We start from the raw sequence: 26,355 nt of genomic DNA, 5'->3' as shown, positions 1-26,355 counted from the left end.
CCTCTGTGCGTTCTTGGCCGGTCCCCACCCAGCCTGACCTCAGCCCATCCCACCCTCTAGTCTAGCTCTGCAGGCCTCCCAGCCCCCACGCCCCTCACACAGCTGGGAGTTGTTACTGCAAGCTCTCAGATGTTTACTGAAGGCCTCCCTCGGCATTTTCTCTCCTCTGGCAACACAGATTCTTAAAGAGGCCTGGCTAGTTTTCCTCCTCTGGGCCTCGGGACACCCTCCCTTGGGTTCTTCCCAGAGGTGCCCTCTTGACCTCGTGTGGGGTGCAGGTGCCAGCTTCGGGACAGCTAGGGCTGGCAAGCCAGAGAACTCCCTTGGTGGTCAGCCCTGGGACCGTGGTGGCCAGGCCACTCTGATGGGGTGGGGGCAGCCACCTAATCAGCCTCCTTTTCCTCCTTGGCTACAGGGTGTTCACCGCCACCCTGAGGAAGCTCAGGAGAAGTCCCTAAGACCTAGTCCTCCAGGGATGCCATTCAAGCTTCCCCCCAGCTGGGCCTCACCCCCAGACTGGGTGAATAAACTCAGGCGCATCCGGGCCTGGGCAGCCTGCAGCCCAGAAATACCCCACTGCGCCACAATGAAGAGAATCCTTCTTGAAGGAGCTGAGGCTTTAAGCACTTTCAGAAATCCTCTGACCTTGCATGAGACCAGGCAGGCTGCCCGTGCACATGTCCAGCTGGCCCCGCCAAGGTCAGAGGGAGCTGCCCGGCCCAGCGGGGCGGAGGAGCTGGCCTGGCCCGCCGTGCAGTCAGCGGTGGGGCCTCCTTGCCGTTCTCAAGGCCAGGGCCACCGAGGAGGGTGCCCCCGGGGGCCTGCCCGGCTGCAGCATTGGCTCCGTGCCAGCAGGGGCCAGCTCCCCTCTCCTCCTCTCTGAACCCCAGTCAACACAAAGCCTTCAAATTACTGGGATGCCTGAACCCCAATCCTGCAACACTACCTGTGGGCCGGAGGGGGTGAGGAAGGGTTTATGGCTGGGCCGGGGTGGAGGGGCACTGGGGTCTCTAACAGGGGTCTTTGAAAGAGTCAATATTCCTGAAGGTCCTGGCACTGAACTGGACCTCACAAACATCTGCTCACAATGATAGAAGATTCATAAACATCTCGCATGGGCTGAATGTTTGTGTCCCCCTGAAATCCACATGTTGACAACTAACCCCCAGTGCAATGGCATCAGGAGGTGGTCTGGTCAGGAAAGGGAGCCTCAGGAATGGGCTTACTGTCCTAATAAAGGGCTTCCCAGGTGGTGCTAGTGGCAAAGAGCCTGCCTGCCAATGCAGGGGACATAAGAGATGGAGGTTCGGTCCCTGGGTCAGGAAGATCCTCTGGAGAAGGGCATGGCAACCCACGCCAGTATTCTTGCCTGAAGAACCCCATGGACAGAGGAGCCTGGTGGCTACCATCCACTGGGTCGCAAAGAGTCGGACACAATTGAAGTGACTTAGCATGCATGAATGTCTTAATAAAGGGAAACTCAGAGAGCATCTTCACCCTTCTGCCCTGTGAGGACGCAGCAAAAAAAGATGGCCATCTATGAACCAGAAGAGGACCTCATCCAGCGCTGAATCAGACTCCAGCCTCCAGAACAGTGAGGACTAAATTTCTGTTTTATAAGCCTCCAGGCTGTGGTGCTCTGTGAGAGCATCCTGAGCAGACTAACACCCACCCTCACCCTCCTGACACGAGGGACTGTGGCCCATGGAAGCCTTCAGCTGCCCCAGTGACATCCCCTGGAGAGAGGAAGGGTATCAGCTCCCCCTTTACTGAGATCAAGCTAAGGCTCAGAAAGGTGAAGGCTTCTGCCTAAGATCACCGAGCTGAGAGGAGTCAAACCTGGATACGTGATGCTGAGGCTGTTTCACCATCTTTTACGTTGGATCCATCTGGAAACTGGAGGTCACCTTGCTTGTCTGGTTATAGCTGCAGGAGGAGCAGCAGGGGTGGCCTGGCGTGGCAGCCACAGGGTAAATCCAGGGCAAACGGGCTCAGCTTTGGCTTAGATGCTTTCAAGTGGCACCTTCTGGTGAAATGTAATTCAAGGCAATGCCCTCTAAGATGAGAAAGTGGGTGGAAGGGGGTAGCCGAAGGCCTCCCCTGAGGCTGGCTTTTCAGTGCAGACTTGGGAAGACCCCAGCAGCAGAGCAGGCAATGATAAAGCCACCAGCCCGAAAGATGGTGAAGGTCAAAAGCAGCCCTGGTTACCAGCACCACCCTCCTAAGTCGTTGTGTTGCCAAGGCAACGCTCCTCCCGAGTTACCCATCCCCACACAGGGTCTGCTGTGACTGAAGCAAAAGCCTCCTTAGGAAAGGCTTGAGGCTGGTCTGATGGGGACCAGCTGCTCAGCACACCACACACGTAGTCACGGGGAGCTGCCCTGGGCCCCGGCCCCCTCCAGGCAAGGTTCTGGGAAAAGAGGTCAGCGACCCCTCATCTCCCACCTGTGACAGCCTCCCTCCTCCTCGCTTTATTGAGCTGTCCTGGCCACACACCTGGTTCACCCCTGCTTTCTCCTCTCTAATCCTTCCCTCACCCCCATTTCAGCAAAAAGGAGGTGGAGTTTGGGGAGCCAGAACAGAGCTGACCTACCCAGAATAGAACTGACCTACCCTCAGAAAGGCGGGGGCGGGCGGGCTGTGATACCGTAAAATGTCACCTCCTGAGAAACATATACTGGGTCCTTGCCCCCAGTTCCTGGTACAAGAACTTCCAAAACCCTTGGAATTTCATGAGAGGGTGAGAGGAGCATCCTTTGGCGTTCGTGAGAAGCCCCTTTTTGACCAAAACTGAGCTTATGAGAATGAGGTGGCTCTTGGTGGGCCCCTCAGTAACCTCAGGATGGGGCTGATTGCCACAGGAACCAACCAGCTTCATTAAAGCTTAGAATTTTAGCCCCACCCCCCTGGCCTCTGGGAAGTGGTGAGTTTGTTATTCAGTTGCTTTGTTGTGTCCAACTCCCTGTGACCCCATGGATGGCAGCACGCCAGGCTTCCCTGTCCATGGCTGTCTCCTGGAGTTTGCGCAAACTCATATCCATTGAGTCAGTGATGCCATTCAACCATCTCGTCCTCTGTTGTTCCCTTCTCCGGGGCTGGAGTTAATCCTAATGGCCAACGGTTTACCCAATCATGCTTAAGGAATGAGGTCTCCCTGAAAACTCCTAAAAGATGGGGTTCAGGGATCATTGTGTGCAGGTGCTAGGAGGGTGGTGAGCAGGTGAACACAGCAGCTCTGCACCCCTCCCCTGCCACACACCTTCCAATTGACTCTCTATTGCATCCTTTATGCTGCAGCTGCTAAGTCGCTTCAGTTGTGTCCGACTCTGTGTGACCCCATAGACGGCAGCCCACCAGGCTCCCCCGTCCCTGGGATTCTCTAGGCAAGAACACTGGAGTGGGTTGCCATTTCCTTCTCCAGTGCATGAAAGTGAAAAGTGAAAGTGAAGTCACTCAGTCGTGTCCAACTCCTAGCGACCCCATGGACTGCAGCCTACCAGGCTCCTCCGTCCATGGGATTCTCCAGGCAAGAGTACTGGAGTGGGTTGCCATTGCCTTCTCCGTGCCATCCTTTACAATAAGCTGCTATTAGTAAGGACAGTATTTCCCTGAGTTAGAATCACTCTAGCAAATCCTACACCTGAAGAGGGGGTGGTAGGAACTCCCAACCCTAGCTTGCAACTGGCATCTGAAGTGGGGGTGAGTCACAGCTCAGTTAAGGGACTGAGCTCTTAACTTGTGGGGTCTGCTATAACTCCAGGTAGTGTCAGAGGGCTGGAGATGTGGTATTAGAAAGGACAATACAGATTTGGTGTTCGGAGGGGGAAGCCTCTTATTTGGAGTCAGAAGTATTGTAACAACAGCACAGAGGGGCAAGGCATAAGAGCTTTCAAAGCTTCTGGGTGGCTCCCATAGGCGGCCAGTAGCTATCACTGGTCTAGACTTCAGGGCGCTGTGCAATTGAGTGACCCAGAGTACCTGGAGGGCTCGGAGATACAGATTGCAATCCCTAGGGTTTCTGACTTAGGGAGACTGGGGCAGACCTGAGCATTTGCACTGCTAACAAGTTTCCCAGCTGCACTGGGCTGCTGTTCCACAGATTTTACACTTCATCTTCTTACAACTCCAAAAAAGATTTAAGTTCTAAGTGTTTGGGTTTTTTTCTCCCAAGGTGTAGATGTGGGAGCTTCTGGCATAGTTTTGTATCAACGTTTTGTCTGAATGCATGAATTGATTCACTCATTCAACCAAGATTCAAAGGCTACCGTGCTGCTGCTCTGTGCTGGGCATGCCTGGGATCTGATGGTGGAAAAGATGAAATCAGTCTAGAGGTGGCAGAGACACACGTGAGATTTGGCCATGCCCTGTGGAAGGATGTTAGAGAAATCGAAATGGAGGAAGGTCTTATTCAGGCTTCAGAACCCGGGGCTCAGGCCTCTGACCTGCTTCTGACTCTCCTGGACACTGCCCAGATTCTCTGCCTGCTTGCAAGCAACCAAGTCAGGAAGAGCTTTAGATAAGATAAGCTTGGAATTTCTTAAGTTCCCAAGGACCTGGCCAATCCCCCAGGGGTCTAAATGAAATCCCAAGACTCACCAGGTGAAGCAAACAGCACTGTTAGAGTAAAAAATAAAGCCAGAGCTGCAGTTTTGCAGGCGAATTGATGTTATCAGTTTGCTACCTGGAATGATAAGTGGGATCCCCATCCCCAAAGCTGCAATTTGAAGTCTCACCTGTGGGGTGAACACAGCCTGGGACTCTCCTAACTGGGACTTAAAGTCTGGATGTAGGTTGTTGACCCAAATTGGTGATGTTACTTCTATTGTTTCTGTTTCTTTTCTTTTAGTAAATGTTGAAATTGTTTATTGTGTGTGATGAGTGGTTTCTCAACAAACCCTTCAAACCTAAAATGAAGTAAAACTTTTGGCAAAACAAAAGATTATTCAGTGGGGGGATGGAGAGTGTGTCATGGACACAGGACAGGGTAGCTGCCTCCAGGCTGAAGACAGAGGCTTTCCCAAGAGTTCAGGCATCTGAGTCACTGGTCCCTAGAATGTGGTTCCCAGAGTGTGGCCTGAAGACCAGGAGTGCTGGCAATACTGGGAGCTGGTTAGAAATGCAGAAGCTCAGGTCCCTTTTAGTAAGAGCCTGGGATCTGAGGCTCCTCCAAGGTTGAGAGGCTCCCAGACCTGAAGGATAAAAAAGAATTAACCTGGTGAGGAGGAGGGGAGTGTTTCAGAGAAGAAATCATCTGTGTGTAGTCTAAGGAAGAAAAGAAGTTCTTCTGAGCAGAGCTAAGATTTGGGGGTGGGTGGAGAAGAAACTTCTTTCCTTGTGAAGGATCCAGCTCTAGGGATGCTCCTGGGGTCCGAGGCCATCTCCAGGATTAGGATCAGAGGGATCAGAGGTGATGGTGAGCTTGGCAAGGCAGAGGTCCCCAAGCCTGTTCCTGGCTGGCCCTTGCTAGCAAGGAGCCAGGCAGGGCCACTGTGACTCTGGCCCTGCTCCCTCCCTATCTTACCCAGGCGAGGCAAGGACAGCTCCGTCCTGGGGCCCCTCCGCCCCCTCTGGACCGGCTGCCTGGCCTCCCCGAGACTCCTAGTTTCATCTTCAGCCTTGTTCAGCCCCTCTCCCAACACCCCCACCTTTTCTCTCTTTAGATCACAGCCTGCAGCTGGCTCCCCATGATTCCTCCAAACCGGTTCCAACTGCCCCTCTGTCCGGGTGTGTGGGTCCTTCTTTCTCTGTCTCTGCCATCTCTGCCAGTCACGTGCTTGTCTCCTGCAGGCAGAGACCCCGGCTCAGCCTGGAGGGGCCTCCAGGAGAGCCTCCTGTCCTGACAGCCTGAATGCACATATCTGGCGCGGGCATCTGTGCAGACGGATCGGACTGGCACTCGGGCAGCGATTGTGTGGGGACCAGGGAGCCGGGAGAAGGGCTCTGCATTCCTTCCCTGACATTTTGCAACGACCACATGCTTGGCTCTGAGCTCCTGGCGTCCCCACCAGCGACATTCCTTCGGCACATCAGCTGCTGCCACATCAGACCTTTCCTGTCCAGCACTCCCTGAGGCCCCGGGGCCTACCACCTTCACCCAGGGCCACATGGGTGAGGCACCAACCAGTCCTCCTGAATTCTGGCCATTTCAGGAGGTCTGAGCTGCTTTGTGTGAGGCTGTGGCCATAACCTAGAGGCTGAGGGCCTGAACAGGAGGAAACGGCTTTTTAAAAAGACTTCATTATGTGACATTTTCACCTCCATGAAAAAGTAAATTGAATAAATTACAAAAAAACAAACAAACAAAAACCTCTCCTTGCCTGAAGGATACACCAGTGTCCTCAGGGGGGAAAGTTGTCCACAAATCCCCTCCCCCAACAGAAGCATCAACATGGGCCACAAGCTCCTCACCCCCAACCATGCGCACTCCAAACCCGTAACTGGGGCTCCCCTGGGCCCCTCCCAGGGGTCACCCGGGGCTGCTGCCCAGTGGAGTGGGTGGGGGTTAGGTCCCAAAGGAACCTCTGGGTCATTTGGGGAAAGAACACGTGGGAAACGGAGACGAAATAGACAACAGTGAGTATTCAATGCACGATTGTTCTGCGTTTGTCCAAGTTGATGGTGTGTCTTGCATCTCTTTCACATCAGCACACGAGGGGTCCCAGAAGTCCTTTTGCACAGCTGTATAGTCTTCCACTCCTCAGATAGCCTGTAATATATTTATTCCTCAGTGCATCTGAGTCTCCCTCCTGTGTTTGGGAAACCTGCCATCAAGTGAGCTGAAAAGGCCAGGTCATTGCTCTCAGATGCCCTCTCAGGGCCTTGAGTCTTCAGCCTGTGGCCAGTGAGACAGGGCGGGTCCAGGGAGCTTGCTGACGGCGGTGGAATGGCCACAGCGACACCATCCAGAAGCCGGGGTCCCATGAGGCAGTGAGCACATCCATGGGCTGGCAGTTTTATATATATATATTTTATCTTAGTTCTCCAACCAGAGATTGAACCCATGACCCTGCAGTAGAAGCCTGGAGTCTTAAATACTGGACCTCCAGGGAAGTCCTGTCTGGTGGTTTTACTTCTAACCCGACTCTCTGGGTCCTGCCGTCTTTGGCTCTCTGGTTATGTGCGTGGAGCTGATTACAAATAGCACTCCTTTCAGCAGGAGATGGAGTCTGTTTTGCCAACCGCTGGCTCCCTGCTGGCCCCGGGATGTTGGGGGTGAGTTCCAAGCCTGGGCCTCAGGAGGCCTTGCATCTTGAATCATGGAACCCTGCCACCAGGTGACCAATCCTGGGTCATTGTCCACCAGGATGGGAGACGATATAGAGGGAACACCACGCCCCACCCCACCCCACCCCCGATTCCTGCTGTCCCAGATGAAGCCTCAACGTGAGTGAGCCCAGCCAACCCTGTGCAGAGCCAAGATGGCCCGTTGCAGCCGAGCCCAGTGGATCACACACAGATGAATTGTGGTGGGAGTGAGCCGCTAAGTTCCGTAGTGGTTAGCTCCTTGTGGAAAGTCCCCTGGAGCACTGCTGCCACTGCTAAGTTGCTTCAGTCCCGTCTGACTCTTTGTGACCTCATGGACTGTCGCCTGCCAGGCTCTTCTGCCCACAGGATTCTCCAGGCAAGAATACTGGAGTGGGTTGCCATGCCCTCCTCCAGGAGGTCTTTCTCACGCAGGCTTTGACCCCATGTCTCATGTCTCCTGCACTGGCAGGCAGGTTCTTTACCACGAGTGCCACCTGGGAAGCCCACCTGGAACACTGCGGCTGCTGCTAAGTCGCTTCAGTCGTGTCCGACTCTGTGCGACCCCAGAGACGGCAGCCCACCAGGCTCCCCCGTCCCTGGGATTCTCCAGGCAAGAACACTGGAGTGGGTTGCCATTTCCTTCTCCAATGCGTGAAAGTGAAGTCGCTCAGTCGTGTCTGACTCCCAGCAACTCCACGGACGGCAGCCTACCAGGCTCCTCTGTCCATGGATTTTCCAGGCAAGAGTACTGCAGTGGGTCGCCAGTACCTGGAACATTACCTTCCATAATTCCTGCTCAGTTCCTCAGCCTGGTTCTCTAGCCTCCCCACTCATTCTGCGAGCTTCCTAATTCATTCTGTAAATCCCTTTTCTGTTTAAGTTCACCAGTGTGTATGCGAATGTCAGTGACTCAGTCTGACTTTTTGCAATGCCACGGACTGTAGCCCACCAGGCTCCTCTCTCTGTGGAATTCTCCAGGCAAGAATACAGGAGTGGGTTGCTATTTCCATCTCCAGGGGATCTTCCTGACCCAGGGATTGAACCCAGGTCTCCTGCATTGCAGGCGGATGCTTTACCGTCTGAGCTACAAGGGAAGTCCTAAGTTCACCAGAGCTGGTTTCTATTTTCAGCAACTAAGAAGGTTGGCTGGTATAGAAATTGGTGGTAGAAATGGATATCAGGTAAAGGACCTTCAGGGAACCAGGGGCTGAAAGCAGAGAACGACCCATTTGCACACACACGCACACTGGAGCTGCCACAGTTAAAAAGACTGAGGCTGTGAGGTGCTGCTGGGGATATAGAGCGAGTGATTCATGCATGCTGCCAGGGAGACTGGGCGCGGGCTGGGAGAGCTAAATGCATGGCCCAGCAAGTCCACTCCTAGGTACACACCCAAGAGAAATGAGCCCACGTGTCCACCAAAGCACATCACAAGAATGCTCATAGAAGCTTTATCCCAAACACCAAAACACTGGAAACAGCCCCAAAGCTGCAGAACAGGTTGATGAATTGTGGTGAATTCAGACAATGGAATTCTGCTCTGCTGCCTGGAACAACACACGTAAATCTTGGACAAAATATTGAGCCAAACAGGGCTGCCACAGAAGGGCATATACTCTGATTCCTTTATATGAAGTTCAAGAAGAGGAAAGGTTAATCTATGTTGACAGAAGTCAGAACAGTGGCTGTGCTGAGGGTGGTGGTACTAACCAGGGGGAGAGGCAGGAGGAAGCCTTCTGGGGATGAGGAAAGGTTTCACTGTCTGGGTCTGAGTGGTGGGTCCATGGTATGTAGATATAATACCAAAATGAACTGAGCTCATTTTTGTATGTGTGCATAGATATAAATATGTGTAGGTATATGTGTCGGAGAAGACGATGGCACCCCACTCCAGTACTCTTGCCTGGAAAATCCCATGGACGAGGAGCCTGGTAGGCTGCAGTCCATAGGGTCGCTAAGAGTCAGACATGACTGAGCGACTTCACTTTCACTTTTCACTTTCATGCATTGGAGAAGGAAATGGCAACCCACTCCAGTGTTCTTGCCTGGAGAATCCCAGGGACCGGGGAGCCTGGTGCGTTGCCATCTATGGGGTCGCACAGTCGGACACGACTGAAGCGACTTGGCAGCAGCAGCAGCAGCAGGTATATGTGTATGTTCAACCCCAGGACAGTCATTTTTCCAAATCCCACTGTCTGCCAGGGATGGGAGTTTGGCATTGCCCCCGGTGGTGAAGCTGCTGACTCAGTCATTGCCTGTGGTTCCCTGGAATGAGGTGTTCAAGCACTGCAGGGTCAGAGATGATTGCTTTTAATGGGACTAAGGCAAGGAAGAAGGAAGTGAGGCACCTTAGGTGAAAAATTTAAGAAACATTCCATCTCGGGGGATAGATGACTGGGGAAAGTCCTTTGTCCTTTTCTGTTACCTCCTTCCTGCTTCCTGAAAGGCAGACATGATGGCTGGAACCCCAGCAGCCTTGTGGACCACGAGGAAACCTTGAGAATGGAAGTCACATACTAAATGGTGTAGAAAGAGAAGGAGCCTACCTCTCTACTATGTGAGATAAAAAGAAAGGATCTCAAATAAGCCACGGCTATTTTCAGTTGTCATTATATGAAGCTGAAGCTAAAAATATCTAATATAGGTACATCTATCAGGTATCTAGCTTCTTCACTAGCTTGAGCAGCTGAGAGTGATGCTAGCTATCTCCTCAATTCATTGACTGAAAACTGGCCTCCCTGGGGGCCAAGAATTCCTTGGTACAATACAGAGAAAGGAATCCAGGAGCCAGAACCCCTGAAGAATGTACTGTGAGCAGCCAATCTCTAGCCTCTAATCTGGAAAGACCCAAACAGCTGTGTTTGCCCCAGGACCTGGTGAAATCACTGGGAAAGGAGCCACCAGCCTTTTAGAAAGTGCCCTTGTGGCTTATCTCTGAAGGCCAGAGAGGGCCCACTCTAGAGACACTGCCATTGAGAGAGCTTCCTGATTGCAATGGGAGGGATGTGGCTAGCTGTTCATGAGATGCTCAGGACCAAAATAGATGAGCAGCTTGCAAAACTCTTACTTAATTCTTATCATTGAGAAAAAAACCCAAGCAGAGCCATCATGGGAGGGTTGTGGTCCCCTCCCAATTTCTGGGTCACTCAGAGCCCCCTCAGAGGCAAGTGGTCAGGCTTTTAGGCCCTGGACTTCAACAGTGTGCAGTCCTGACAACCTTTCTCCTGGCCATTAACCAAGTGACTGAGAGCTCCCGGGAAAGACTTTGTGGGCTCTTGTACACGCTTGGTTAGCAGACTATCTTGAAGATCCCAGTGGGCCCTCCTATTTTTCCAGGCACAGCCTGGTTGGAGCAGAGTGGTAGAGCCCAACACCTGGAATGCGGCCGTTGTGAGCAATTTTTTCTCTCACGTGCACACACACACCCACCTGCTTCGGGACTGTGCCAGCTTGCTGATTCTGTGCCTTCCCCCTGCCGTCTCACTATGCCACAGCCAAAGGACAGGTGGCCCTGGCCACTTAGAAGAGGGCACCCCCTCTGGACGTTCGAGGTGGCGTGTGCCACACTTGGTGCTGCTGTGGCCGTTAGTGGTGACCCAAAACCTGGAGTCAGAGCACAAGGCAGGCAGCTCACCTGCCATCCAAGGAGTCGACATTTAACTAGATTTGGATTGGTCCTCCCCACCCATCAGTCCACCTTAGCGTTACCAGCCCTGGACTCACTGACCGGCACGATGGCTGGACGGCTGCTCCCAGAGCATGCAGGTGCCGATGTCAAGGGATTTGCTGTCGTTAAGAGTAGCCCATGACACGGAGCTGGCCTGTGAATCGGAGGGTGAGGACAAATCCCAAGGCTCAAGATAACAGTGACGAAAGACAGAAGGATCTGGGTCTGAAGACATCAACAGCACATTAGCCAATCCTGGAACCGCCCAACTTCCAGATTCCTCAATACATTCTTTCATCATTTACTGCTGAACAGAAGAGAACAAAACAACCCCAAACAAACACCCAGCCCTGGGCTCCAGTCTGTGGCAGGGTGAGTCCCTCCCCAACCTGCACCCCTAGTGCGGGAGCCAGTGGTGGCCGAGCAGGACAGATTAGTCCTGCTAATCTTCCCCAGGGCCAGACGTTCTGCGTCCGGTCCCCCTAACTCTGGACTCTGCTGGTTTAGAGTTTTTACACCCACGAAAGGAATGTTTCCACTAAGAGACACCTCCAGGCTCCACTGGCCAGAAGCTGAGACCAAGATCTGACCAAGGGGACCACTCATGTGTTCAGGCAAATGGGATGGGTGAGGAAAGAAGGTGGGAGGCCTACCCTGGGCTGGTAGACCCTGACTGTCAGGGGGACAAGCCTGCCACTCGAACGCCCACAAGGAGGATGGAAGGAACTCGGGGATTCCTCGGGCACGTCCTCAAATGGCTGATCCCACGGCTCGAGGTGGGGCTGCAGGCTTCCTTATAGTCTGGATCCACCAGGGCCCGGAGCACTCTGGAGGAAAGGTTCCGGTTACCTGACCAGGCCTGTACCTTCACTTCTGGGGTGCTGGCTCTGGGCAGAGGTCCAGGGAGCGGGTAGGAGAGGAGGATGCTGTGGGTTTGTGGCTCATTGCTTCAGTGAGACTGCCGCTCCCCTGTGTGTGTCTGGAGCATGTTGATAACCAACATTTCCTGTCTTCTTTTACCAGCTACAGTCCTCGACTGTGGTGATGGCCATCAGTGTGGTTTAAACAAAGTGGTAGATTTTTAAGATGTCAAAGGACCACCATGCAGGTGGCCAAGATGGTGGGCCTGGATCTTGGGAGGGGGGTGGGGCTGGGGGCCGCCTTCTGGCAAAGGGTGAAGCTGTGTGGGGTCAGGGGGAGGCTTTGTGTGTCCCTGCTCTTGTTTTCTCGGGGCTGGAGGGAAGAGGCATGTGTGGCGGGGACAGCTGCTGTCCTGGCTGCCCAGCTTCTGAATCTCACTCCCACTGGGTGAGTGTAGTGCCGCCTCCCTTCTCAAGGCCAGAGCAGTCCAGATGCTTGTTCTCTCAGACCCTGGCCAAGAGTGGAGGGCACGTGGTCTGAGCCTGGCCAACCAGATGCTTCCACCAGAGCCTAGTGCCTGGAGCGTGTGTAACACAAAGAAGCGGGGACAGTTTAGAATTCTTGCCCCGCTTGTGGTGGGGGCAGCCTCCAGCGCCCAGAACCCGGTGGTGGCATTCTAACGCAATTTCCCTATGGGACCCCAGGCCCGGTTCCCTTGCCTTGCCCTAGATTCGGTGGGTCTTCCAGTCTCCTTCTTGTACACGCTTCTTCTACCTGACCCTCCACATTGTGGGTGTCTTTTATTTGTGCTCAAGCATCCCATTGGCCTTCTAGGTTCTTTGCAAATTTCCATTTCTACAAACAATGCTGGGAAGAGAATCTCTGCCCTCTTCCCAGTGCATAAGTGGGAAGATTGATGGGGCCAAGATTCCGATCACCTACTGTTCCTTCTCCCTGGAACACACACACCCTCCTGCCATTTCCCCCACGCCTGCTGCCTCGCACTCTTCATTTCTCCACTGAGATCCACTAAAGTAGCTCCAGCCTGTGCCTCCCACCTTCCTTCCTCTGGTTTCCATCACCCATTATTCCCTCTGGTCCTCACCCCAAGTGTTTGCTTACTTGTGATGGCCTGTCTCACCCACGAGACTGCAGCAGCTTCACAGAGAAGGGACCACGTCAGCTCATTACTTGATCCCAGGGCCTAGCGAATCATCCTCTGTCCCAACACCCTATGAACTCAACAGCCTCTTCTGCGTGAACAAGAGAACTTGGGAACCACAGTGCAATTTTAATGATCTCAGACAAGGGACAGCAGAGGGTGGAGAAAGTGAAAGGCCAGGTAGGAAACCCCACAGCTCCTGGCTCACATCTCATTGCTTCCCAACAAATTAGCCGGGCAGTTGAAGTGGGAGTTCTCAGCTTGTGAGTGCACTAGTTGAAGGAAGGAAGTGTTAGTCGCTCAGTTGTGTCCAACTCTTTGCAACAAGTTGTCTCTGACTCTTTGCGACTCCATGGACTGTAGCCTGCCAGGCTCCTCTGTCCATGGGATTCTCCAGGCAAGAATACTGGAGTGGGTTGCTATTCCCTTCTCCAGGGGATCCTCACGACCCAGGGGTTGAACCCAGGTCTCCTACATTGCAGGCAGATTCTTTACCATCTGAGCCACCAGGGAAGTCTGCAGTAGCTGAAGTCTTCCAGTAATTTCCGTAAGCTCAGAGAGATCAACGGAAGCAGGGGGGCCACCTGGTGGCCGGTGACTGGAGGTGGCTGCAGAGAGGAGGTGAAGGAGGGGAGGTGCCCAGCCTCTATGAACTCCTGCCCACCCTGACCTCCAGCCTCGAGTCTAGTCCATGTCCGTGGAGTTGGTCAGGTAGAAGGGACGGATGACGACTTGGAACCTGCTGAAGACCCCTGACGGGCAGGGGAAGAGGGAAGTGCTCCTGGAGCTGTTGGTAGCCAGGGCACTGGGGACCAGGGCCTTCCAGCCCTTGAAGTCGATGACGTCTACCACAAAGCTCCCCTCACAGTGCAGCAGGGCCCGGTTTTCATAGCCGATGGTGGGATTGGACTTGGAGTAGCTGGACTTGGAGAGAGCCAGGAGTGGGGGGTCATCAGAGGAGCACGAGAACCCGTAGTTCCAGCAGCTCTGGAGGGTAGGGAGGTAGACGAAAGACCAGGAGACAGAGCTGTCATGGAAGAGGAAGCTGGGGTGCTGGGGGGTCTGGAAGGACCGGGAGGGGTTGTAACTGGAGCTCATCACGGACTGGCTCCAGGTGGGCGAGGTGTAAAGCCGGGGCTGGTAGGTGCCCTCAGTGAGGTTCAGGCCCCAGTACTGAGCCAGCAGCTCGAAGGGCACGGTGTGGAACTCCAGGGCCTGCAGGATCTTCTTCTGGAAGAGAGCCTCGTGACTCCAGTACAGGGACAGGTTAAACTGCAGCGAGAAGAGGTCCTGGGGTGGCATCATGGGGAACCGCACCTGCTCCACCAAGGCCCCCACTTCCTTGTGGGAGGTGTGCCTCTCCTGGCTCCACTTGTCCACAGCCAGCAGCAGGACCAGCTCGCTGGGCACCACCAGTTCGGTCCTGGAGAGCAGACCTTGGAGCAGGGCCGGGGGGACGCTTGGCCAGGCCTCGGCCTGCGTCAGGGCCCCGAAGTTCCAGGCCAGGAACTGCACGCAGATCTCCTCCAGCACAGGGTCCCGGGTGGCCAGGGCGTAGGCGTAGAGCTCCAGGGGTGTCCAGAAAGAGGGGTCCTGGGGGATGAGGATGGCAAAGAGGTGCCCGCAGTAGCTCTGCAGCTGCTTGGCCTGGTAGGCAGAGGCGAGCTTGTGCAAACACTTCACTGATGACAGGGACACGTCGATCCTCCGGGAGTAGAGGTACCTGAGGGAGACGAGGGCTGATGCCTGGCCACACCCCTTCTCCCGAAGGACGACAGGTGTGCCCTGGTGTGGGTGTCTGGCTGACTGCTGATGCCCAGGGTGTCAGCTATTTCAGGGGGCCTTCGGAGCCCCCGACTTATCTCCTGAGTCAACCCCCAGTCTAAGCTCATATGGGCCGAGAGCCACAGGCAGCTGGGCGGACCCCAGACTCCTTGAGGATGTTGCTCCATCCTCATCGGTGGGGACGGTCCCACCTCCATCATCACCATCATCTTCATGGGCTGGGCCCCGACACCAGGACCTGCTGGCCATCCGGGGCTCTGCCCTTCCCTTTCCCCTGTCACGCCCCTGGGCAGAACTCTTGAGTTCCCCACTGGGTGCCCATGGGTGCCCCTGTGCCCCAGCACCTGTCTGGTGCCCCTGTGACATAGGGATCGTCATGGGTCACCTCCTGTCTGCCATCCTTGCCAGCTGTGAGCCCTGTGGGTGGCACCCAGTCTATGCCACCCGCCACGTAATTCAGTGCGCCACCAGGAGGCACTCTGCTTGTGAAGACTTGTGTGGAGGGAGCCTGCTGGGAGGGGAAACGCCAGGCGATGGCCCCTGCCGTCTCCTGGGAGATGATGAGTGGGGCCCTGCTTTGGAAAGAACCAAACAAACTCTCTCCACTGCTTCTCTCGAATGACGAGCCTTCCAGGGAGCCTCAGACTTGCTGGCTTCCCCATCACCTGAACATGGAGACTCAGGTGCCCAGAAAGGAGCCGGGACCCCACAGAGCCCAGTGGCAGCAGCGGGGTGGGCCGGCCCTCGTCCCACCGCTGCTCCGCCCTGATGTGCTCAGTACATCCTGTGATCCTGCTGCTGAACGTGAACTCAAGAGCAAAAATGGTCATCTGCACCACGTGGGGGCTGCCGGGCAGAGGGAACGGGAGTGGGGGGCGGTGGAGGCAGTGAACAAGGGTCTCCAGAGGCCCTCTAGGGCCTGGGTGGGGCTCATTGCTGCCTCCCTGCCTTAGAGGAGGGAGAGAGACAGAGAGAGAGGGAGGGAGGGAGAGACACCAAGATACGGGGCAATAGGAAGATAGAGAGAGATGGAGTGAGAGGCAGAGAGAGACAGGCAGACAGAGGCAGGAAGGCAGAGAGAGGCAGAGAGAGCGAGCTGGAGCACATGGCTAGACAGTCCAGAGAACCACTGACTCTGACCAAGGGCGGTGACTGACGGGCCGAGAGGCTGGGGCCAGGCACAGATGCATCACAGACCTCAGTCCTGCTGGGAGGGGCACAGGACAGCTGCCAAGCTCTCATCCTTGGCTGAGAAGACGCCATTTAATCTTTTTAAACTGCCATTTGCCGATTCCTCTTAAATGTCACTTTCGGCTACCTACAACTTTGGGTCATGAGAGGGAACGGCTTTTCATACACTTGGTTCTCTCTTTAAATTGATGCTCCCAGAACGCCAGTCCCTGGGAAGCCCACCTGAGGTGGTGACATAGTGACCCCCCAGCAGGATGGTCTGTGGGGGAAGGGGCTGACCCCTCGGGGGCCACTCTCAAATGGGAGACGGGCTCCCGGTGTGGTTGGCCGGCTGGTTAGACTGACGCCTGGACGGTGCCGCCTGGGGATTTTCTCCCCACTTTCTTCAGGCAGCAGACTTGGATTCCCGTTTCTTTAAAAAAAAATTTTCGCAGGAGCAGATCAGTGAGGTGAGAAGAGGAAGAATGACTTAGATAGTTATTTTTTTGGGTGCTTATGACACCTGAGAGACAGGTGTGGGGTGTGTGTGTGTGTGTATGTGTGAGGGCTGACCCATTTCTCACAGTCCCTGTGGAAAGAATACATAAGAATGTGTGTGCAAAGGTGAGGACCCGTGGCTGTGAAGGTGCGTGTGCGCACGTGTGTGGGTGTGTGAGCACACAAGTGTGACAGCACATATGCGGTTACCCTCTCATGTGTTCAGGTGAGCACAGCTGTGGCTGGTGCCGCATCCCTGGTCCCTGGGGTTTTCCTTTGGCGGGGACGCTGCCCAGTCCCCGGGCCCGGCCCCGAGGCCACTCACCTGATGAAGTCCTTGACGACGGGCACACACTCAGCGTCCACCTCCATGGTGACCCTACTGCCCGGCTCCTTCCATAGGCTGTGGGCCTCGGGGTTGGTGGACAGGATCAGCTTGTGGGCACACATGGCTATCTCGTCTTCCTCACGCACCTTCACCGTGATGAACAGGTCACAGCCCTTCTGGCTCTCAAATATCTGCTCTAGGGCCGCAGGGAGTTCGCCAGATAGGTCGAGGGTGTAGACACCTCTGGTTTCTATGGAGGGAGACACATGTTAGGAGGGGCCCTGGCACTCGCTTCCTCTGTGACCCAAAAATACTTTTGCTCCCCGGAGTCAGATTCTTCCCTTAAACTGTGGATCCTGCCTTATCAACTCAGAAAGGCTCCTGGGGAGACGAGGAAAGAACGGCCCTGGAACGCAGGGTGCCGTTGGCTCCCGTGGCCCAGAGCCCCACCCCGTCAAACACCCCTATGTCATAGCTCACCTGCCCCACCCAACATTCAGATGGCACATCTTGGGGGGGATCTGGAGGGGCTGACTTCCAGAACTTGGGGTCCTATCCCAATCAGTCAGTCAATCAATCACCCAGATGTGACTTTCTAAAACCTGAACCTCCTGCCTCGCCTGGTCTGAAGAGGGTCCCATGGCAATGTGGTTTAGAGCTTTGGGGTCCTTGGTAGCCTCCTACAAGGGACTGAGGCCTAGAGAAGCTACTGGAAGCTCCCAGCCTGGTTTGGGGGTGATGCACCCCCTTTCCCAGCAGAAACAGAAGGCTGCCGATTCAAGGGGTGAGCCTGCAGTGTGCAGACACGGGGTGCAGAGGCACCTCACTTTACTGTGCGTGGCCATGTTTCTCAGAAACTGAAGGTTGCGGCAACAGTGTCTTAAGCTATGCTATTTTTTTTTCCAATGACATTTGCTCACTTTGTGTCTCTGTGTCATGGTTTGGCAATTCTCAGTGATCTTTGATGTTACTACTGCAAAAAGATTATGACTTGCTGAAGGCTCGGAGGGTAGTTAGCAATTTTTAGCACTCAAGTACTGGGTTCTTTTGGCTGTACCTCATGGCATGCAGGATCCTAGTTCCCTGACCAGGAATTGAACCCATGTCCTCTGCACTGGAAGTGTGGAGTCATAATTACAGTGCCACCAGGGAAGTCCCGATAAAGTATTGTTTAATTAAGGTATGTACATTATTTAAAAAAAAATAAAGTGTGTATATTATTATCATTATTTTTACTGCTAGCTTTTCTGGTTTACTGGGGCTTCCCTGGTGGCTCAGATGGTAAAGAATTCGCCTGGGGTGTGGGAGACTGGGGTTCTATCCCTGGGTTGGGAAGATCCCCTGGAGGAGGGCATGGCAACCCACTCCAATGTCCTCGCCTGGAGATTCCCCATCGACAGAGGAGCCTGGCAGGCTACAGTCCATGGGGTCACAGAGTCGGACACGACTGCGAGACTAAGCAACAGCACTGGTTTATTGATTTTATGGCATTGATCTATTATATTTAGGATTGGCCATTCTTTAAATTTGTTCTGTTCAAAAAAACAAAGAGAGAGAAAATATGCATATTTATTTTACCTAAAACTCTTCATCTTCAATCCTCTCATGGCAGCAAGGCCCCGCCCTTGTGCCTAGAGCAGAGTTAGTCTCCCTGTACTTCCCCATGTCACAGCAAGGGGGCACCGCTGGGCCAGGAGCCTGAGCCGGGTGACATCTGCTTCCTGTCTCACGGGGATTCTTTACTGTGGTGGGAACTGTGGGCTTTCCCGCCTCTCCTGGATAGCGGGCATCACCTGGGAACCTTTGCTCAGGCACGCGTGTGATTCGCGTGGAGCTGAATCGGGAGGCAGCGGAGAATCCTAGAACTCTCAGCTAGGATCAGAAAATCTTTGTTCCAGTCTCAGCTCTGCTTCTAAGTGTGTTTTTTATTCATTTAACTGAAGTGTATGGCTCACAATATTATTTTAATTTCAGGTGAGGAACATAGTGATTCAATATTTTAGTATGTACATTGTTCCTTTAGACATAAAGCTGTTGCACACTTAGACGACAGCAGAGTGTACACACAAGTTCTACAGGCACTGGGAAAAAAAATTTACATGACTCGCTTTACTGAGATCCTCGCTTTGTGGCAGTGTCTGGAAACCACGCTATCTCTGAGGTGGGCCTGTATTTGGAAGTGCTTCAGTGCCTGAGAATCAGGTTAAAACAGAGTTATTTCTGAGTGGCTTCAGGGAGAAGGGGGAGGAAGTGGGCACCCCTTGCTGCGAGGTGGTGGGAACTGCAGGCTTTCCCGCCCCTCCTGGAGAGCGGGCATCACCTGTGAACCTTTGCGCAGGTAGGTGTGTGATTCACATGGAGCCGGGGAACTGGCCTGACCACCGTCCCTGGGATCCAGGCCGGTCCTCTGGGGCCCAGGATGGGGCACCCCGCCGCCCCACTCCGCGCCCCCTTGCTCACCGTTGGTGCAGATCACGCTGGCGTCCTTGTCGTGTCTGCAGTTGCTCCGCATCCAGCCCAGGGATGAGCAGTTGGCCAGCGAGGGCTCTGTCCCCGTGCACCTCACCTCGTCCAGCATGATAGGGCCATATCCTGGAAGCACAGCAAGGACAACCGAGCCTGGAGGGGGGCTGGGGCTCTCGGCTGGGGAGGAAGACCCTGCCAACAGAGCTGCTTCCCTGAGAAGCCTAGGAAAGGACAGTCGCAGTTACGCACAGAGATGGAGAAAAGCACTCTGCAAATCCTGCCACCCCAGTAAAGCAGGGCCTAGTTGGTGACGTCCCCTCCAGCGTGGGTCCATGTGGGCACGTGTTTTTACCCGGCACTGTCGTGTGACTACTCAAGCGTGGGTGCAGATCTATTATTGTAACTTTGTACCATGAACTAGCCTTGTTCGACCCGGTCCGTCCGCTTTGTAGATATCAAATAATTACTGCGTAACTTATGTATCTACCCCTCTGGCTGAATACGTGGATGATTTCTCATTTTTTCAGAGTCATAGGCACTGCACACAGACTTTTCTTTTAGGGGGAAACTGTTTCAAGAAGGTAAAGTCTGGAGTGGAGTTTCTGGGCTGGAGGGAACAGCTGCTAGGCAAGTGGAGTGCAGACTGGGCGGCCAGCTCTTGGCCAGCGCAGGGCTTCTGCCCCTTGGAAACCTTGGCCGGTGGTGGGAATGCCATTTGCACGCCTTAGGTATGACCCCTTCCTGGGCCTGGTTCCTTGGCAGCGCATCCTGCTTTGGGGGACCCGGGGACCCGTGGGTTACCTGGCCCGAAGGCGGCCCCGCCCAGAGCCTCGGTGGCGTTCTGGAAGCCCAGGGCCCGGCAGACGACGCTGGCGTCCGTCAGGTCCCACATGTTCTCACACACCGTCCCCCACTGGCCGTTGTAGTAGATCTCCACGCGGCCCTGGTTGGCGGAGCCCCCGTCAGCCAACCGCATGTCGCCGTCTTTCACGCCTGTGGGCTCTCAAGGGAGAGCAGAGGTCAGCAAAGATGGAGGCTGGGTGCTGGGCCTTCATCCCTGGGCGGAAGCATGGCTACCCCACACTCCTGGGGACCATGGGCTTTCGTGGGGGCTGTAGAGTTCTCCTCAACAGGGGTGAACCCTGGACCATTAGCTTTGAACACCCCATCCATCCTCGAGGGGATCAGCCCCTGGGAGGAGTGAAAAATACACATAGACACCCCCCCGCCCCCATACACACACTGAGGGTAGACGTCCCCTTTCTAGTCCTTGAGCTCTGAGTCCTTCATGCCATTGATAGAGACGGGCCAGGGGGGCGCTTGGTGCCACCTGAGAGTGGGGTGGCAGGACCCCAAGGGAAGAACAGGCCCACACTGGCCCCACCTGTGGGTGTCTGGGGCTTGGGGTGCAGCCTGGGCACCATGGCAAGGAGTCCTGAGAGGGATGTTTGGGAAGACCTGGGGGCAAAGGTCCAGAGCACCCTGGAAACACAGGAAGAGTATGCCAGACCAGGAGAGAAAGCAGGGTCCCACTCCACATTCATTCTTCTGGGACTCAGCCCGCTGACCTCCCCACCCAGCCCCACCTCAGCCCCTGCTGGAGCCGACAGGGTCAGGCAGGAGCCGGGTGCCAGGTCAAAGGGCACTTCTCAGATGGGGTGTAACAGGCCTTCCACGGGGTCACTGGGAAGAGGAAGGGCCTCTGAGTGTGAAGAGCGTGAGGACAGGTGTCCAGGACTCTGGATGCTGACTGTCCAAAGGGCACCGACCCCAGGCCCCTCGGGGCTCGGCTGCTCTGTGAGCCCCTCCTGCCTGGTCCCCCTGGTTCCGGCTGGATGAGAATGGAGCCCCCCGACCTCCTCTCCAAATCTCCAAGCCATGAGTTGGGCCATCCAGGGCTTCACGCAGGAGCGAAGACCCAGGCTGGCCCCTGTGACCCAGGCGCCGGGCAGAACACTGCCTTGACTTTCTGCAAGGGGAAGGGGCTGACCTTGTAGAGCAAGGTCACAGGCGGCTGCTCTCAGCATTCCTGGGGGACAGCTCACCTCGAGTCCCCACGACCAGCAGCCATATCCAGAAGAGCCGTAGAGGGGCCATGGCCTTGCCTGGGGGTCCCTTGTCCTGCAGCGAAAGGAGGCAGCGGAGTGAGAGGGTGGAGCTGGACAGGCCTCGGGCCCTCCTCGTGGAGGGTGCTCTGGGTGTCCCAGCGGGGGCCCTCACCTCGTCTGAAGGTGGTCCTCTGAGGATGAGGAAGACTTGCCCAGATGAAGGGGGGGTCTCTGGGCAGCGAGGACAGCGGGAGGAAAAAGGTGCCCATATCAGAAAGCTAGGCCCTGGGCATGACTGTCAGGGGACATGGGTGGGAAGGGCGGGGAGGGAGGAGGCAGAGGGTGCAGGGCCGAGATTGGGGAGCCTGGGGGACCCCGTTCAGGGTGGCTGAGAGATAGCAGGGATGGCTCAGAAGGCAGGCCAGCCTGTGAGAGTACCCTGAGGCCTGCAGCTGCCGAAGAACTTTGCATGAAATGGACCATGTGGAACCTGGAAAGGAGGGGTCGAGGGTGGGCAGGGTGGGGAGATGTGTCAGGGGGAGGCCACAGAAGTCCGGGCAGGGGCGACACGGCGACGGACGGCAGTGAAGAGAGTGGGCTGGGGGTGGGCGGGGGGCGGGGGAAGAGGGTTGAGGGCTAAGACCCAGGCCTCCGCCTGGGCAGCTGGGTGGGGTTGGGGGAGACTGGGGCAGGGGAACGAGACGAGAGGACACTCTGGTCCTGGCACTGCCGCCTCTGAGGTCAGTGTCCCCAAGAAACAGAGGCTGGAGGAGGCGGGGGACCGCAAAGGCCACACAGCCAGCCCTGGGGAAGGGGAGCGGGAGGCACCCAAGTCTCTCCACTTTTGCCGGGCTGTCTTGCCTCTGTAATTCTCATGGCTCGCTTTTTCTCTTCGCCCACATCCTGGCCCTCACCTGCCTCCCTCCTTCATGTCCACATACCAGCACGGTGAGGCGGGAAGAGGGGCATGGAGTGGGTGCAGAGTCCCTGCTGCTCTGGCCCAGTGAGGGCCTTGCGACACCCACACCCCACCTCAGGGCCCAGCCAGCAGGGCTGTGGCCGCTGTTGTTGCACCACTCGAGTCAGGGCCTGGTAACCAGACCCTCCGGGGGCTCCCAGGCACGAGGGTCCGCTGTCACTGAGCAGAGTCCCTGGATTGGACTGCTCACACCACTGGCTCACGGAATCCCGACCACGACCCTGAGAAAGACCTCGTTGATCCCACCTTACAAGTGAGGGGGCTGAAGCCCGGAAGGATAGCCAGCTCTGCTCACACAGCTGGGGAGCTGTGGGTGGTGAGTGGCCGTGGGGGAATCTGCCCAGTGGCCACCCTCTCTTCATTACACTGACCTCAGCTGATGGCCGAGTGGCCAGGATGACCAACCATGCAGCACACTGGGGTCTGTCCCAGTTTTAGCACTGGAAGTCCTATGTCCTGGGACATGCTCTCGGTCCTAGGCACATGGGGACGGCTGGTCACCCTCTGCACTCCCCAGAGAGTGGGGGCCACCAGCTTCGCTCATCCTGAAACCGGAACCCAGGGTCCCAGGCAGATGGCCAATCAGGCACTTGGCTCATGGTATGCAAATGTCACTGCCCTCCGGCTGTCTGTGGCCACCCATTTTTGCCTGACTCATTCCAGAGATGAGGCAGAATTATCTGCCCGGGGCCATTCGGCACTCTTGTGCAAATTGGGGAAAGGTGCTCTTCCTTTGGGCAGGCTTAGCCTGAGCTGAAATGGCAACCCACTCCAGTACTCTTGCCTGGAAAATCCCATGGATGGAGGAGCCTGAAAGGCTGCAGTCCATGGGGTCACTAGGAGTTGGACACGACTGAGTGACTTCACTTTCAGGCAACCCACTCCAGTGTTCTTGCCTGGAGAATCCCAGGGACGGGGGAGCCTGGTGGGCTGCCGTCTATGGGGTCGCACAGAGTCGAACACGACTGAAGTGCCTTAGCAGTAGCAGCAGCAGCAGCCTGAGCTAAAAAGCACAGATCGGAGGGAGCACCTCGGCTGAACTGCTTGCCCCTTTGGGTGGTGTCCTTGTGCACCAGTGAACAACCTGCCCAACTGGACAGAGAGACACAGGAGCAGCAGTGATGGGCCCTGGTTTCAGGAGGAGCATCAGATCCCTAACTGAGCACAGGCTGGGAGACTTGGCCACTGCAAGATTACACTGTATAAAGAGAGGGACACCCACCTGAGAGCAAAAGGTTACCAGCTTACCTGCCCAGAGCACCTGCGGATGGCTGTCCTAAGGCCTCCCACTTGCAGAGGAACCTCCAACCCAGAAAACCCTCCCAGGTCAGAGTGTGTCAGGCTGGTCCCAGGAAGCGCTTCAGGAAGCTCCGTCTAGTTTCAATTTCTAGAAACCACCTGACCCTGTTTCCTTCTGGGGTTGGCTGCTGCCAAGGCTTCCTGCTTCCCTCCCCGCCCTTGGCTCTGAGTGGGGGTGGCTGGGATGGTGATGGGGAGGATGGCAGCCGCCCAAGGCTGCAGTCTGGCTGATTTTGCTCTGGTTACAGAGCAAGGCGGCTGATGGCTGTATTTGAATTTCAACACTCTCACAAGCTAAACCAGTGCCAAGGGTGGGTGCTGGGGGAGGGGAGAGGAGGGGCAGCAGGAGTTAGTGGTCAGAAGAGCAGAGGAAGGGCGTGGACAGGTTCTGTCTGCATCCAGGGACCGTGGGCTCTTTCACTGCACGCCCACGCCCGTCTCCTGGGTCTCACGTGTTGCTGGGGGCAGGGGTAGGGGGGCTGCTCACTCTGCTCTAAGCACTTGACATGCCTGACCTGAACACTTCACCCCTCTGGGGCGGGGGCAGAACCTCTGGAGTGGACGTAAATTGTTCTGCCCATCTCACACTCACTCCCTTTCCTTCCCTCTGACAGAGAGCCTGCACCTCGATTTTCCCCTGGGGAAGCACACTGGGTCTGGCCTGAGTCTGGCAGGTTGGAGACAATGGTGTCAGGGAGGTGTTGTGATCCCAGCCGACCTGGGGGGTCAGTTTTAGACTGCTGGAAGGGGACCCTGTAGGGAGCAGGTGGCCTGGAGGTGCTGATGCCCCTGGTGCCCCCGACTGTGCCCTGAGGAAAGCCCAGCTGAGGATGCAGGTGAGGGCAGAGCTGAGAGATGGAGGAACCCAGGTCCTGATGCTATGGTTTGAGCACCTGTGTCCCCCAGGCCTGAACTCAAGGCCAAGCCCTGGCTTCAAGGTTAAAGGAGGCAATCAACATCCTCTTTTCTTTCTGTCATTTGCATCCCAGGTTCTGGACGAGAGTTATCCCCTAGGAATGTCCCCAGGTCTCTCTAACCTGCTGGCTGTCGCCCTGGTCGGCTCCTGAGAATCACCCAGGTGTCTCACGAACTCCCAGCGTTCACATCCACAATCTCTAGGGTGGGGACAGGCGTTGGTCTTGAAGCCTTGCAGGTGGTTCTATGTACAGCCAGGGCTGAGAACCATTAGTGGGGAGACAGAGTTTCCCTGGCAGCTCTTGAGTCCAAGACAGTGAGCCCTCGGGTCAACCATTCAATGACTATTTGCCCAAAACGTGAGGTTTGAGGGGGCTACGGGCTCATGTGATCCCCTCCAAAGAAGCTGTAAAGCTCCGTGGGGGGAAAAGGGGAGTGGAGCCACAGAAACAGAAGCAGCAGAAGAGACTGGAGAGTTTTAACATCCGACCCAACTGAAGGACCCTCAGTGCTGGCTGTCACAGAAACCCTGGCCTTGTCACTTCCAGCCTCCATTGGTTCTTGCCCCAGTAAGGAGCTGGTCAGGGTCAAGAGCGCGGAGGAAGTCCTTTGGGAGGAACTGGTGGCGACGTTGGAAAAACCCAAGCTGCTGAAGGATTTGGGATCAAAGCAGGGGTGTCTGTTCCCCTCCGGCTTTTCCAGTCTTCCGCCCACTAAGGGAAGTGGAACAGGAATTGAGGCCATCTTCTCCAGAGAGAAGTGACTAAGCTGTGATAAGGAGACCATCCGTGAAAGCCTGGCTCCACAGATAATCGGGCCGGTGGGGACCATGTGGACGCGGCTGCTGTAAGCAGGCAGCCACAGCCAATGCAGTCAGGAGTGTGCTGGGGGCTGTCAGAGACCAGAACCCATATGAAGCCTTTAGACTTTCTTTTGTGCCTCCTCTCCCGCTCCACCAAACAGGGGAACGCTGCCTGTGATGCTAACATAGAGACAGCTGGCACTGCTATAGTCTTTGATGGGACCCATTCAATACTCCCAACCTCTACAGGAAGCTGTTGTTGTTCAGTCACTCAGTCATGTCCGACTCTTTGTGACTCCAAGGACTGCAGGACGTCAAGTTTCCCTGTCCTTCACTATCTTCCAGAGTTTGCTCAAACTCATGTCCATTGAATCGGTGATGCCATCCAACCATCTCATCCTCTGCCGCCCCCTTCTCCTCCTGCCTTCAATCTTTCCCAGCATCAGGGTCTTTTCCAATGAATCGGCTCTTTGCATCAGGTGTTCCAAGTTTTGGGAGCTTCAGCTTCAGCATCAGTACTTCCAACGAGTATTCAGGGTTGATTTCCTTTAGGACTGACTGATTCAATCTCCTTGCTGTCCAGTGGACTCTCAAAAGTCTTCTTTAGCACCTCAGTTAGAAAACATCGATTCTTTGGCACTCAGCCTTATGGTCCAACTCTCACATCCATACATGACTACTAGAAAAACAATAGCTTTGACTATATGGACCTTTGTCGGCAAAATGAAGTCTGCTGTCTAGGTTTTTTTTTTATTTTTTTTTTTTACTTTATCCATTTTATTTATTTATTTATTTTTTCTAAATTTTTAAAAGAAAATCCATCCTGAACCCTCCTCCCTCCTCCCTCCCCACACCATCCCTCTGGGTCGTCCCAGTGCACCAGTCCCAAGCATCCAGCATCGTGCATTGAACCTGGACTGGCATCTCGTTTCATACATGACATTTCACATGTTTCAATGCCATTCTCCCAAATCTTGCCACCCTCTCCCTCTCCCACAGAGTCCATAAGCCTGTTCTATACATCAGTGTCTCTTTTGCTGTCTCGTATACAGGGTTATCATTACCATCTTTCTAAATTCCATATATATGCGTTAGTATACTGTATTGGTGTTTGTCCTTCTGGCTTACTT

The 26,355-nt window shown here is 55.2% G+C and overlaps 1 protein-coding gene across 2 annotated transcripts; it reads right to left on the bottom strand.

The window, feature by feature from the left end:
- Nucleotides 1-13,044: 13,044 nt before the first annotated feature.
- LGALS3BP (galectin 3 binding protein) lies at nt 13,045-23,609 on the bottom strand. 2 transcript variants are annotated; one of them, XM_061392672.1, is made up of 6 exons: nt 23,458-23,609; nt 21,228-21,303; nt 19,984-20,184; nt 19,177-19,308; nt 16,714-16,966; nt 13,045-14,658 (listed from the first exon to the last, which is right to left on the bottom strand). In XM_061392672.1, the coding sequence occupies exons 2-6, from the start codon at nt 21,277-21,279 to the stop codon at nt 13,620-13,622; spliced, it is 1,677 nt and encodes a 558-aa protein (XP_061248656.1). In that variant the 5' UTR covers nt 21,280-21,303; nt 23,458-23,609; the 3' UTR covers nt 13,045-13,619. The 2 variants fall into 2 exon arrangements, with proteins under 2 accessions (XP_061248656.1, XP_061248657.1); XM_061392673.1 differs by having other exon boundaries at nt 19,984-20,175.
- Nucleotides 23,610-26,355: the final 2,746 nt, after the last annotated feature.

The sequence above is a fragment of the Bos javanicus genome, chromosome 19, assembly GCF_032452875.1.
Source record: "Bos javanicus breed banteng chromosome 19, ARS-OSU_banteng_1.0, whole genome shotgun sequence".
NCBI classification, from domain to species: domain Eukaryota; kingdom Metazoa; phylum Chordata; class Mammalia; order Artiodactyla; family Bovidae; genus Bos; species Bos javanicus.
Note: the sequence above shows the minus strand (reverse complement) of the source record. Positions and strands in the feature narration are given on the sequence as shown.